Here is a 15,377-nt window from a genome sequence, read left to right as displayed (position 1 = left end):
CCTAAGTATATGTCAGTGTATATGTAAGTGTATATGTATATATATAGGGTTAGGTATATGTAAGTGTATATGTATATATATAGGGTTAGGTATATGTAAGTGTATATGTAAGTGTATACTTAAGTGTATATTGTGATCTGTCCTTTTCCTCTGTGTCTACTGCGTTGTATCAATGAAATTTCCCCATGTGTGGACAATAAAGGAATATCTTATCTTATCTTATCTTATATATATAGGGTTAGGTATATGTAAGTGTATATGTAAGTGTATATGTATATATATAGGGTTAGGTATATGTAAGTGTATATGTATAGGGCTAATATATCCCCTATACATATACAAATACATATACATATACAAATACACATACAAATACATATTCCTATACACTTACATATACACTTACATATACCTAACCCTATATATATACATATACACTTACATATACACTTACATAATACATATACACTTACATAATATATATACACTTACATATGCCTATACATACACATACACATTTCTTCTTTAATTTAGCTGCCTTAAGTAAAATAGTTTAAAGTTACTTATTATATGGGCCATTTTCATAGGATGGAATTTACAAAATATAGCTTCTTATTTGTGGGAGATTATATTCTAGCTTGAGTTGAGAGAAAGATTTTAGGTTCCCACCAGAGAAGAGGTGCTAGATCTTCTGTACGCCTCCAGAGTAGAGAGTTAGAAATTAATATAGTTCCACTATTACAAAGTATAAAGGGCAGGAGAAGCAGAGGTGCTCCTCAGAACACCAGGAGAAGCAGAGGTGCTCCTCAGAACACCAGGAGAAGCAGAGGTGCTCCTCAGGACACCAGGAGAAGCAGAGGTGCTCCTCAGAACACCAGGAGAAGCACACCTCAGAACACCAGGAGAAGCAGAGGTGCTCCTCAGAACACCAGGAGAAGCAGAGGTGCTCCTCAGAACACCAGGAGGAGCAGAGGTGCTCCTCAGAACACCAGGAGAAGCAGAGGTGCTCCTCAGAACACCAGGAGAAGCAGAGGTGCTCCTCAGAACACCAGGAGAAGCAGAGGTGCTCCTCAGAACACCAGGAGAAGCAGAGGTGCTCCTCAGGACACCAGGAGAAGCAGAGGTGCTCCTCAGAACACCAGGAGAAGCAGAGGAACCAAATCAAGTGATCAAATATTTTAACAAAAATGAAAAAAGAGAGAATAGACATTTTATATTTACAAGAGACACATTTGAAAGACATTGAAAACAAAAAGTAACCAATTTTGTTCTAAAACATCAGACAGATGCAAACATAGAAGGGAAGTTGCAAAATATATTTCAAAGCAAATAGTTTTCAAACAGACTTTTGAATGTAAAGATAAAGAGGGCAGATATGTACTGATAAAAGGAACTATTCATGGAAAGGTTTTGTCTCTGCTGAATGCTCCACCAGGGGGCGATATCACCTTCAATACAGTATGATGGACCTGATTGTAAAACACTCTGAGAGAACCCTAATCTGTGGAGGCGACTGGAATCTCCACATTCAACCCACATTGGCCGTGTCGAGCTCCAGAGGCTGAACAATGAAAAATAAGTTTCATCAAATAAAGAAGAATATATGATACCTTAAAAGAATGGAACAAATACTCCCACATTTAATTCACAACGATCAGACAGGATTTATAATTTATTTTTATTAATAGTTTGTTAAATATTTTAAAACATTTAAATAAATTAAAGGTGCCATAACATGCTTTTGTCACGTTTGGTAGTCTATCCTAAGTGTATAATTGATAATAATAAGTGTTGTGCAACACCCTTAACATAATAGTTAAGAAATATCACCCAGACCTTGGACCCCCTCACCAACCCGGAAATGCAGACGGCTTGGTTTGATATTCACCCCCACCCTTGCGAAGAGCCATCTGGCTCCCCCGCTCAACCCGTGACGTAGTCTCAGAGCGCGTGTGTGCCCCGCCCACCCGTGACGTAGTCTCAGCGAGAGCGTGTGTGCCCCGCCCACCCGTGACGTAGTCTCCATAGAGAGCGTGTGTGCCCCGCCCAACCCGTGACGTAGTCTCAGAGCGTGTGTGCCCCGCCCACCCGTGACGTAGTCTCCATAGAGAGCGTGTGTGCCCCGCCCACCCGTGACGTAGTCTCAGAGCGTGTGTGCCCCGCCCACCCGTGACGTAGTCTCAGAGCGCTTGGTGACGCGTGCTTGTGGTTATGACGCTGTCTTGCAGCCTCCGCCCGTCAGTTTGGAGATTGGAGGAAAGGAGATAGTCTGTACTATAGCTAAACACTGCGGGAATCAATAGCAATGTAAGAAGGTTAAAAGCTCTGAAAAGTCGATTTAGCATGTTATGGGACCTTTAATAAATACATTTGAATTTGCAGTGTAATAAATGTCTTTCAGATCCGGGTCCACCTCGGCCTCAGGGCCTCACTGGTCAACACAAACTTTCAACATTTCAATCAAATAATACTCATCATACACACAGAGCACAGAGCTTACAACATGAATGTTAAAAAGACGTCTTGTGTCAAATACAACTCTGATCTTCTAATGTGAATGTTTAGAAGATAAGTGCGAGGACGAGAGCGAGAACCTGGAGCAGAAGCAGAGACGAGACTGAAGAGGCGCCTGGAAAACACACAAAACATGTTCAACTAAAAGACAAAAACAAATGTGGAAACACAAGCACACAGACCAACACTGTACCTGCAGTAGTGCTAGTAGTAGTAGTAGTAGGTGCTGCAGTAGTAGTAGTAGGTGCTGCAGTAGTAGTAGTAGGTGCTGCAGTAGTAGTAGTAGGTGCTGCAGTAGTAGTAGTAGGTGCTGCAGTAGTAGTAGAAGGTGCTGCAGTAGTAGTAGTAGTAGGTGCTGCAGTAGTAGTAGTAGGTGCTGCAGTAGTAGTAGTAGTAGGTGCTGCAGTAGTAGTAGTAGTAGGTGCTGCAGTAGTAGTAGTAGGTGCTGCAGTAGTAGTAGTAGTAGGTGCTGCAGTAGTAGTAGTGGGTGCTGCAGTAGTAGTAGTAGGTGCTGCAGTAGTAGTAGAAGGTGCTGCAGTAGTAGTAGTAGTAGGTGCTGCAGTAGTAGTAGTAGGTGCTGCAGTAGTAGTAGTAGTAGGTGCTGCAGTAGTAGTAGTAGTAGGTGCTGCAGTAGTAGTAGTAGGTGCTGCAGTAGTAGTAGTAGGTGCTGCAGTAGTAGTAGTAGTAGGTGCTGCAGTAGTAGTAGTGGGTGCTGCAGTAGTAGTAGTAGTAGGTGCTGCAGTAGTAGTAGTAGTAGGTGCTGCAGTAGTAGTAGTGGGTGCTGCAGTAGTAGTAGTAGGTGCTGCAGTAGTAGTAGTAGGTGCTGCAGTAGTAGTAGCAGGTGCTGCAGTAGTAGTAGTAGGTGCTGCAGTAGTAGTAGTAGTAGGTGCTGCAGTAGTAGTAGTAGTAGGTGCTGCAGTAGTAGTATAAGGTGCTGCAGTAGTAGTAGTAGTAGGTGCTGCAGTAGTAGTATAAGGTGCTGCAGTAGTAGTAGTAGGTGCTGCAGTAGTAGTAGTAGGTGCTGCAGTAGTAGTATAAGGTGCTGCAGTAGTAGTAGTAGTAGGTGCTGCAGTAGTAGTAGTAGGTGCTGCAGTAGTAGTAGTAGTAGGTGCTGCAGTAGTAGTAGTAGTAGGTGCTGCAGTAGTAGTAGGTGCTGCAGTAGTAGTAGTAGGTGCTGCAGTAGTAGTAGTAGGTGCTGCAGTAGTAGTAGTAGGTGCTGCAGTAGTAGTGGTCAGGGGGTTACAGTTGGCGGTGGTGCAGCAGGTTGGAGTTCCTTGGACAGTTCCAACGTCGATGAGCAGAGGAGACGAGGAGAGTGCGGCTGCTGCAGCACAAATGTTTCCTGAGGCGCAGCCATGAGCCGGGACCTGAGTTGAGCCACCTTTTGGAATCACTGCAAGAAAACACACAAGAAAGTCAACAAAACTCTGCAGGTGTCCAGCTCCGTCCCTGCAGCTGTCCAGCTCCTTCCCTGCAGGTGTCCAGTTCTGTCCATGCAGGTGTCCAGCTCCGTCCATGCAGGTGTCCAGCTCCTTCCCTGCAGGTGTACAGCTCTGTCCCTGCAGGTGTACAGATGTTACTGACCGTCAGAGCTGAAGCAGTAGCCCTCCAGGGCGTTGCAGGTCAGTGCTGTGCTGCAGGTGCCGGTCAAAGGGTCACAGCTGAAGCATTGTAGGCTCCCAGGGCCCGGAGTGGACGGAGCTGAAAGTGAAAAAGTTCAGAAGTCAGACAGGGGCCAACACAAGGGTCAACACAGGGGCCAACACAAGGGTCAACACAGGGGCCAATACAGGGGCCAACACAGGGGCCTTCTGCACATAGAACACCAGGATGACTCACCGGCTGCGTCTGCAGTGTTGCAGTTGTCGCTGCTGCAGCAAACGGCTTTGGCCAAAACGTTGGAAGTTCCAACATTCAGAGAAAAGTCCTGGGTTATGGAGAATGGACAAAGGCTGGACACAGCACAACCTTTGACTTTCTTTGTGGAGATGCTCGGGCCGGAGAATGTGGCGGAGGTGGCTGTGATGGAAAGAACAGTGTTCAGAATCAGAGGAAATATATAAATAAATGATTAAATATTGTATACATACTTTGGATGAAGGCAGAGACACATTGCACCTCTCCATTTTGACACGGTTTCAACGTTGTACTCACACAGTTTGAGTCACTCGGATCAGAACATGTCGTACAGGAAAGGCCCGCAACTGCAACAAAGCCGGGTTAAACCAGGACTAAACTAGGACTGAACCAGGACCAGACCATGACTAAAGCAGGTCTAAACCAGGACTGTAGCAGATCTTACCTGAGTTGATGGACAGGGCGATGGTTAAAGCCAGAGAAAGGAGCAGAGTGGTCTTCATGTTTTGAGTGTGCTGCAGAGGTGTGGGAATCCTCTCTCCTGTTTCACCTGAGGCTCTTCTGAAAACCTTCTGTGGATCTGAGGCTCTCCATCAGTTAATATAACTACGTGTCACACCCTGCACTGTCACGTCAACTAAACCTGTTGACGTGATCACTTGACTTCAGATTCCATGATGATGATGAGTCAGAACAACAACATGCATTTAAGGACGGTTTTGGGTTTGATTGTTTTCATACTTGTTTAACACGTAGTATTGTGACAGCAGTGGGTCATGTGACTGGTGAACATAATGAGAAAAGAAAGATAAGATTATATTTTATTTCTATTAAATACAAACTATGTCTAAATTAATCATATAAATACCAAGTGTGTAGTGTTTTTATTACTGCTTTGAGTTGATCTATTATCTCTATCTCATAAATATATGTGACTGACCGTGGATAAACCAGTTACATGTCTAGCCCATGGATGTATTATATGATCTGGATAGGCCACGCCCCCTCTGCCTCTGGCTCCAAATTGAGTAGTGGCCACTCCGTAGAATGCAGCCTTATGGTCGGACCATTTCAGGAGTTCGGCCTCTAAAATGACCAAACATGCGAAATTGTTTTTAGTCTAAAAATAAAATAGAAGGAATTTCACTCTTCAACTGTTTCTAAAATACTTAAAAAATAAGTAAGTTGTTTGCATGTCATTCCTCACGTTTCACACATCGTTCCATGTGAAGTGTAAAACAACGATTACACAGTTAACACAAGTTAACACGAGCTAACACGAGCTAACACGAGCTAACGTAAGCTAAAGTTTAGCTACACAAAGATGCAACAACACGTTGTGATGGCTCGTGTTTCTGCAAATAAATAACTCATTATTTCTCTTACTAAATGTTCTAAGAGACAAAAGGTTAAGCACAGATCAAGGAAAACTAGAGAAAGAAGGGAAATAAAGTGATGTTTGTATGATGTGCTATAAAAAACAACCAATAATTCAAATATAACCTGCTGAAATGGGTCATATCTTACATATATAAATGTAAAGGTATGTAAAAGTGACAGTGCTGTACTTACAGGGGCTGAGACCACATTTAAGGTTTTATTACATATTTAATAATGACGTGTTTAAACAGCAAAGCACACGCGTGTTTTCTATAGGAATGTTATGGATTTACTTCCATGGAACATGTAGAGATTTAGCAAACATGTCAGTTATGTTCTAACTTCTAAGGTTTAAACTTATAAATAAGCAAATGACTTTTGTTTTTTTTAAATTAATGAATGTGAAAAGAGGAACTTTTGTGTTACTGAGCGAAATGTAAATGTGTCAATAACATATTCCACTTTTTACAACATTATAAATCGATGTTCTAAGGATTATTTTTCTCATTTTCTCCAGAGTGAAGCAGCCGTCCAGAGCAGTGAGTTTAGTCTGTCTGTGCTGACCAGAGCCCTACAGCTCACTACAGGTCACTGCAGGTCACTGCAGGTCACTACAGGTCACTACAGGTCACTGCAGGTCACTGCAGGGCACTGCAGGTCACTACAGGTCACTACAGGTCACTACAGGTCACTGCAGGTCACTACAGCTCACTACAGGTCACTACAGGGCACTGCAGGTCACTACAGATCACTAGAGGTCACTGCATGTCACTACAGGTCACTACAGGTCACTGCAGGTCACTACAGGCCACTGCAGGTCACTACAGATCACTAGAGGTCACTGCATGTCACTACAGGTCACTACAGGTCACTGCAGGTCACTACAGGCCACTGCAGGTCACTACAGGTCACTGCAGGGCACTGTAGGTCACTACAGGTCACTGCAGGTCACTGCAGGGCACTGCAGGTCACTGCAGGTCACTGCAGGTCACTACAGCTCACTACAGGTCACTGCAGGTCACTACAGGTCACTGCAGGTCACTGCAGGGCACTGTAGGTCACTGCAGGTCACTGCAGGTCACTACAGGTCACTACAGGTCACTACAGGTCACTGCAGGGCACTGCAGGTCACTACAGGTCACTACAGGTCACTACAGCTCACTACAGGTCACTACAGGTCACTGCAGGTCACTACAGGTCACTGCAGGTCACTGCAGGGCACTGTAGGTCACTACAGGTCACTGCAGGTCACTACAGGTCACTACAGCTCACTACAGGTCACTACAGGTCACTGCAGGTCACTACAGGTCACTACAGCTCACTACAGGTCACTACAGGTCACTGCAGGTCACTACAGGTCACTACCGCTCACTACAGGTCACTACAGGTCACTGCAGGTCACTACAGGTCACTGCAGGTCACTGCAGGGCACTGTAGGTCACTACAGGTCACTGCGGGTCACTACAGGTCACTACAGCTCACTACAGGTCACTACAGGTCACTGCAGGTCACTACAGGTCACTACAGCTCACTGCAGGTCACTACAGGTCACTGCAGGTCACTACAGGTCACTACAGGTCACTACAGCTCACTACAGGTCACTGCAGGTCACTACAGGTCACTGCAGGTGACTACAGCTCACTACAGGTCACTGCAGGTCACTACAGGTCACTGCAGGTCACTACTGCTCACTGCAGGTCACTGCAGGTCACTACAGGTCACTACAGCTCACTACAGGTCACTACAGGTCACTGCAGGTCACTACAGGTCACTGCAGGTCACTGCAGGGCACTACAGGTCACTGCAGGTCACTACAGGTCACTACAGCTCACTACAGGTCACTACAGCTCACTACAGGTCACTACAGGTCACTGCAGGTCACTACAGGTCACTACAGGTCACTACAGGTCACTACAGGTCACTACAGGTCACTACAGCTCACTACAGGTCACTACAGGTCACTACAGGTCACTACAGCTCACTACAGGTCACTACAGGTCACTGCAGGTCACTGCAGGTCACTACAGGTCACTACAGGTCACTACAGGTCACTACAGCTCACTACAGGTCACTACAGGTCACTGCAGGTCACTGCAGGTCACTGCAGGGCACTGTAGGTCACTGCAGGTCACAGGTCACTGCAGGGCACTGCAGGTCACTACAGGTCACTACAGGTCACTGCAGGTCACTACAGGTCACTGCAGGTCACTACAGGTCACTACAGGTCACTGCAGGTCACTGCAGGTCACTACAGGTCACTACAGGTCACTGCAGGTCACTACAGGTCACTGCAGGTCACTGCAGGTCACTACAGGTCACTGCAGGTCACTGCAGGTCACTACAGGTCACTGCAGGTCACTGCAGGTCACTACAGACACAGAGTGTCCAAAGCAAAAGGTATTTTAATAATAACTTGTGCCTCGACTAAAAGTAAACAGTGTAGAATCAGTATTTTGAATTTATAAAATGTCTGTTTTGTTATGACCAAAAAAACTAAATGATAATTGTTCTACAAAAGAGCCACTGATGTGTCACATGTGAAGTGTATGTTATATGACTTGTATAATCTAAACATATGAAGTGTATGTTATATGACTTGTATAATCTAAACATGTGAAGTGTATGTTATATGACATGTATAATTTAAACATGTGAAGTGTATGTTATATGACATGGAATTAGACATACACCGATGCTATTCCTTAACACATAGAGAACACAATTCAACCTAGAATATGAAACGATACAGAAACGTCAGACATTTGTGTGGCATGCATGGGAGAAAACGCGGGGACTGTGTCAGCCAGGCCGTTGTAAGGAGCCTGGCTGACCCTCCTGCGTCTCACCCCCGCGTCTCACACCGTTTTTTCCCATGCTGGTTGGTTTTATTAGATATTCTGGAATAGGCGGGTCACATTTCTCATTGGTCAGCCTCACATCAAGGCACTTGGTATTTTTCCGTAGAGATAAAGCCTTGGGTAAACATTACCCAGACTCCTCTGGGTTATCACCCCCCCTAGGGTAAACATCCTTTGGCCCATCTTTATGATACCTTCACAAACAAATGCAGTTTGTCACACACCCGTTCTTCTCTTAGACTAATGATGCAGATACAATATCACTATTATGCAGATAAAATACATCACAGAAATATACTCATATATTCACATTTTATCACATTTCCCTCCTGTTTATCAAAGCATTAGTCACTGTCTCATATGCCAAACACATTACTCTTTTCAGTTTTCAACATGTCTTTCATATTGGTGTTAAAATGACACTTTTACACACAAAAAGTTATGCACAGTTCTCAACATTGAACACACTTCTTTTCTATCGGCCCACAACATATCTACATGGCTATATTATTGTCCTAAATTTTGAGTCAGATTGGTCAATCTCTGTAATTTGACAAACAGACAATTTATCTTGTCTATAATTTTGTGCGGTGTGATGGGAAATATAGAAGTACAAGCGGAAAGCCCTTAAACCCGCTGCTCTCTGGTCAGTCAGTTTGACTCGTCAGGGACCTCTCTGGACACCCCAATAGAATCAAATACGTAGTATCAGGTGCTACTGGAACCAGATTGTCCACTAACCTCTCGACCTTGACCCTGCGGTATGGTTCTGGGTGATGCTGGTCTTTGTTATGACCATGGCTGGCCACAAAAGGGATACATAGGCACAACGTCCCACAAGTGTCCCCACATCACCATCGTACCATCGTACCACCATATCACGTCCTCTCTTGGTTCCTTAAGAGACCTCCTCCCGCTGCTCGCTTCGGTCACACCTATGACACATATGAACTGGTACATTTCCCATCTCAATTCATAATCTCATTAACATTACATGTAGTTATGTTGTAGCAGATAAAAAATTCTCTTAGTTAGTGTAAACAACTGTGGCTGTATAATATGCCATTGTGTTTCTTCAGCTACTGTCATGCCAATTATACATTGTACATTATACATTATGCATTTCATAACCTTTCAAGTTGATCACTTATTTTCTTCCCTCTATATTCCATTAACCGGTATACACAGTTGTGTATGTTGATCGATTGTCCCGATTGTATAATACAGGTGTTCAGCACCCATATTACCGTCATCACTGTGATGATGATAACTGTTGATTCTTTTTCCACAGAGTATGGTACTCTGCGCACCGTAGCCTCTGGCTCTCGTTCATCGTAGCAGAGTATCGTACTCTACCGTAGACTCTGGACAAAACTCATACAAACGAAGTCCTGCGTCTGCGATGTTATGGATCTGCCGCTGTGTTGTCCAGACATTTCTCTCACTTTCCCATGAGAGCACCCATGTTCTCGTCCCTCCAATGGTCGGTGTGAGGACGACACGGTGTGGCTCCGTCCACTTTGCTCGTCCACCTGGCTCGTCTTTGTAAACACCACATCTCCAACACGTTCTGCTGTGGTGATAAACAAAGTCTTTTCGACAGTTCAGTGTATTTCAAACAGTTTTCTTGTTTACAATTTTTTTTTTAGTAATTATTGATTCGGAATATTTGTTTACACGTATCATATCCCTCCTTTTTGAGATATGGCTTTTCCCATTTCTCAAACTACTACATTTAAACAAAATTCAATAATCCAGATAGTTTACAACGTTCACTAATCCAGTATGTAATCAAGGAAGAGATGGAATTGCGTCTGTCTTCCACTCCGCAATGTCACCTCTTGACCTTTCACAGTTCAGTGGTCACATCCCTGGCTGAGCCCCCCTTCCACGGCGCTGGGCCCCCCCTGTGTGTCTGTAATCCGTCTATGTGTCTGTAATCCGACACTGCCCTAACCTATCTATTTTAACACCATTTGTTTCAAACTCCAAATGTTTCAAACTCTAAATGTTTCAAACTCTAAAAGTTTCAAACTCTAAATGTCTCAAACTCTAAATGTTTGGTCTCCACGTGTGCGCGCGTATGTATGTGTGTGTGTGTGTGTGTGTGTATGTATGTATGTGTGTGTGTGTGTGTGTGTGTGTGTGTGTGTGTGTGTGTGTGTATGTATGTGTGTGTGCGTGTGTGTGTGTGTGTGATTCAAATACATCAAACAATAATAATTATCTCAATAATTCCCCCGTTGAGCTGGCCATAAGGGTCAGTTCACAACTTAGAATTCTTCACATAATTAATAATTTCACATCTCCTCTGTGGGTGTGACCTGAATAAAGTCACACATCTAATGTAATATGTGCTAATCTTCTATATGTGCTTCAGGTGAGTTTCAAACTCAATCTCTCACACCTGCTCATGTGGTGCTTTACAAACATTGTGTATTAGTTTGTTCTAACAAGTCTATATGTGTATAACAATCAAAATTATTCTAAACCTTCCCCTTGGTTATAAGGCACATCATTTTATCAGTCTAACCATCTCTTGCCTCCGTCCTGAGTCCTATAATGTTTAAGTCCTGTTATCACTGGTTTTCATAACTTCTATAACGTCTAAATTTAGATGATATTGTCTTATTTAAATCTATTCAATTCTTGATTGAATCTCAACAATCCTTCAGGCATTTACTTTAGAATGTCAAATTCTTTCCCTGTTAATTTTAACTTTTCCTATTACTCATCACGTCAACCCTCCCCCTGAGGTGTTGCTGTCAGTGTCCCTGTGATCCGTAAAGATAACAACATCTGCTCCATCCTGAGTCCTCCAGATTCTTTGCCAGTCAATAGCCCCTTATCTCTGACTATCTTTTATGACTTGGTGTCCTTTGCCTTTAGTTAATGACACACAGTCATGTCTTTCCTGGGAGGGCATTGGACGTCACTATTTAACTTATTCCCTCACTTACGTCTACATGCAATACGAGGTTTCCTCATGATAATACAAATAAATAAGTTACTGATATAACTTTTACTATCACTTTACTTACTGCCCGTTCTACTTTTATGTCCAAAAACTTCAGTAGTCACTCATTTGCCCACATTATCACTTACAGGCCTGTGCCTGTATTTGATTCTAAATTTAAAAACACTTCTGTCTTTTCGTCCTGTACTTTCATCTAGTCATGCATTAAGTCCAAAAAGATCATTTTCGTCAAGTCCAATAATAAAACAAAACAAAACAAAACGTAGGTTTGTTCTGTGCACTCAAAAAACACGACTTTTGTCTTCTATGTCGGGGACAGGAAGTGTCCTGTCTGTGGTCACATTCCCCAAAAGTATTGGCCATCTATAAAAATCTGAATTCATCTTCATCTCCTATCAAGTTTAATACAATCTTTATAATTGATTGTTGTCAATCAAACAAAACCCTTAAAATTTGTTCTACAGAGCTCTCAATAACTAAAAATTTAAAACCAGCTGAGTTTAGTTTTACTTATTTCATCAGTTCAGAGCATCCTCTGAACTGCTTTCCCTTCTCCTGCCTTGTTGACCCCCCCTTATCTCCCCCTCTCTGCCACGTCATCTGAGCACGCTGGAAGTCTCCCTCCAAAATCCTCTTATGACTTTTCCTTTTACAGTTTGGGGTGATAATTTTGGCATTATTTGGTCTCGGTCGTCTGAGAGAAATGCTACTTGCTTTACAGTCACGTTCAATGTCAAGCTTCTAGAGAAAATTCCTTATTAGATTCCTCCGGAGGGTGCACAGTGGCAAAGGCGGATAGCGCTCTTGCCTCCCAAGAAGGAGATCATGGGTTCGATTCCCGGACCAGACCAACATCACATGATCTCTCTGGGTGGAGTCTGCATGTTCTCCCTGTGTTACCGTGGGTTCTCTCCGGGTTCTCCGGCTTCCTCCCACCGTCCAAAGACATGCATGTGTTAGGTAAAATTGGTGACTCTAAATTGGCCCTAGTGAATGAATGTGAGTGTGAACTGTCTGTCTCTGTGTTGGCCACTGTCCAGGGTGTACCCCGCCTAAGGCCCGAAGTCACTGGGATAGGCTCCAGTCACCCGCGACCCCAAAAGGGACCAAGCGGTAGAAAATGGATGGATGGATGGATTCCTCCGGACATAAACGTGGTGTTTAAGCAAATTTTAGATCTCTCAGAATAACGCCTTGTGACCCTTGTATGGTTAATTGTGATTCACACTTGTTAGTTAATCACTATTAATCCTCATTCACACATTCACACTTCTCTCTTACTTACTTCGCTCGTGCACAGCGCTTACATTCACTCATATTTCCTCAGTAATATGAAACTGGGTATTTCCTCAGTAATACCTAACTGCCTTGCTTTATGTGAGAAACTTATCTCGTCCATAAGCCTACAATATTTTTCCAGTAAATATCAAACTAATGCATAAAAACGTTTTATGGCTAACTCTTTTTCACACACAAAATTTTGTCTGACCTTCTTTGTCGCCTGTGTTCTCCTGCTGCTTCGAAACGACGCGCTCTCCTCGCGGAGAATGAGGTGCGATGGGCCGCCACGGGAAAAGTGGACTTCCTTTAGCTGTGCACAGACTTCACCGATTCACCCGTCAATCTCCGCGAAGGGGCTGCTTGTCGTCCGGCTCGATAGGACCAGAAAATGTCATGGAATTAGACATACACCGATGCTATTCCTTAACACATAGAGAACACAATTCAACCTAGAATATGAAACGATACAGAAACGTCAGACATTTGTGTGGCATGCATGGGAGAAAACGCGGGGACTGTGTCAGCCAGGCCGTTGTAAGGAGCCTGGCTGACCCTCCTGCGTCTCACCCCCGCGTCTCACACCGTTTTTTCCCATGCTGGTTGGTTTTATTAGATATTCTGGAATAGGCGGGTCACATTTCTCATTGGTCAGCCTCACATCAAGGCACTTGGTATTTTTCCGTAGAGATAAAGCCTTGGGTAAACATTACCCAGACTCCTCTGGGTTATCACCCCCCCTAGGGTAAACATCCTTTGGCCCATCTTTATGATACCTTCACAAACAAATGCAGTTTGTCAAACACCCGTTCTTCTCTTAGACTAATGATGCAGATACAATATCACTATTATGCAGATAAAATACATCACAGAAATATACTCATATATTCACATTTTATCACATATATGACTTGTATAATCTAAACATGTGAAGTGTATGTTCTATGACTTGTATAATCTAAACATATGAAGTGTATGTTATATGACTTGTATGTCATATATAATATATATAACATATATGTTGTTGACAGAAGACTGCGTAGCCATGGAAACAAAGTCTTGTTAAATACTGAGATATTCAGTATTTAACGCAATAATGTCACATTCATGTGCATATAACTGATGTAAAAAGAGTGTTTATTTTACCATTATTATTAGTATTATTTTGTCTTACGCTGTTTTTATTTTATCTTTATCTTTATTTCCCCCCTCCATTCCTTATTAAGGTATGAGAGGTTCTGTCTATAGGAGTTTTTGTTTATAAGAGTTCTTCTATTAAGATCGATCTATTAAGAGTGTTTTTTAAACTTCCTATAAGTTATCTGTCCTTCTCCTCTATCTACTGCGTTGCAACAACGACATTTCCTCATGTGTGGACAATAAAGGATTATCTTATTTTATTCAGTTTGTTCTATTTGACTTATACAGGTTGTTTTATCATTGTTAATATTTTTATGTTGCACTGAATCACCAAAGCAAGTTCCACTGTTTGTGAATTCTGTTCTTTGACAATGGCAATACATTTTCTGATTCTATTAATGATAATAATAATGAACAGTACAGACTCCAAAACTCCTTAATAAGGGACTCCCACATTGTAGCTTTAAAACTCATTGTAGCTTTAAAACTCAACTAAAACTGGCTAAAATCAATTTATCATTTGTAGTGATAATCAGATTTGCATTTATTGAACAAGTTCATTCATGTTCATTATTCTTATTCAATACATTAATAAACAAATGTGTTTTGTATTTATTAAAGATTGACATGATACAAAAATACACACAAGGAAACTGAATATAATTAAATACTTCTTAACTCAATTATGTAACAGAATCGATGATTATATTTTATATTTCTTCTCATCTGATTAAAAAAAAATGCATATTGGCCAAATGATATTATGTAAATAAATAACTGAAAAGTTAATAACAAAATAAATACCCAAACCAAAAACTACAGAAAATGATGAGGACGTTATTCCACCTCTAAATGTAATTCATTGTCATTAAACCAGACTTTTTATCTTAACACTTCTTTATAATTCTCCTAAATATCAGAGCTTTACAACATGACACCTGTATATTTATATATGGATATAATTTATCATTGTATGTTACGTAAATAGACCATTACAAGTGGAAGTATTCCGAAAGTCTGCGCTGATTGTCAGTCGTTCACGCTGCTGTGACGTGCTCGCTCCCGACCCAAAGCCTCACGGCGATGACGTCACAAAAGTGGGAGGAGTTATACCAGTATTCAGGAAGTAATGCGGAACTAAAACACTTTTTTGGAGCCATGCGCCAATGAGCAGCTCCATAGGCTTCAATGGCGGCCATCTTGGCTTCCGGGGGCTTGGTCTAGCCGGAGACATTTTGAGTAACAGATTCTGAAAGTGTGAATTCAAAGCTCTACAATGATGTCTCACTCACATCTGATCATATTTGAGTCAGTTGTGGTCATTTGAATATAAACAACTCTCAAAACCTTTCACTGAGAAAACGGCCTCTAAA

The 15,377-nt window shown here is 42.4% G+C and overlaps 1 protein-coding gene across 3 annotated transcripts; it reads right to left on the bottom strand.

Moving 5' to 3' along the window:
- Positions 1-1,640: 1,640 nt before the first annotated feature.
- LOC140353921 (uncharacterized) lies at positions 1,641-5,060 on the bottom strand. Of its 3 annotated transcripts, XM_072438715.1 has the most exons (7): positions 4,817-5,060; positions 4,605-4,718; positions 4,354-4,533; positions 4,099-4,215; positions 2,708-3,907; positions 2,138-2,629; positions 1,642-2,100 (listed from the first exon to the last, which is right to left on the bottom strand). In XM_072438715.1, the coding sequence occupies exons 1-6, from the start codon at positions 4,872-4,874 to the stop codon at positions 2,562-2,564; spliced, it is 1,737 nt and encodes a 578-aa protein (XP_072294816.1). In that variant the 5' UTR covers positions 4,875-5,060; the 3' UTR covers positions 1,642-2,100; positions 2,138-2,561. The 3 variants fall into 3 exon arrangements, with proteins under 3 accessions (XP_072294818.1, XP_072294816.1, XP_072294817.1); XM_072438717.1 differs by having other exon boundaries at positions 1,641-2,100; positions 2,708-4,215; positions 4,817-5,014; XM_072438716.1 differs by having other exon boundaries at positions 1,642-2,629.
- Positions 5,061-15,377: the final 10,317 nt, after the last annotated feature.

Source organism: Eucyclogobius newberryi, unplaced genomic scaffold (assembly GCF_026437365.1).
Source record: "Eucyclogobius newberryi isolate DKJ021-1_F unplaced genomic scaffold, fEucNew1.0.hap1 SCAF_9, whole genome shotgun sequence".
Lineage (NCBI taxonomy): Eukaryota > Metazoa > Chordata > Actinopteri > Gobiiformes > Gobiidae > Eucyclogobius > Eucyclogobius newberryi.
Note: the sequence above shows the minus strand (reverse complement) of the source record. Positions and strands in the feature narration are given on the sequence as shown.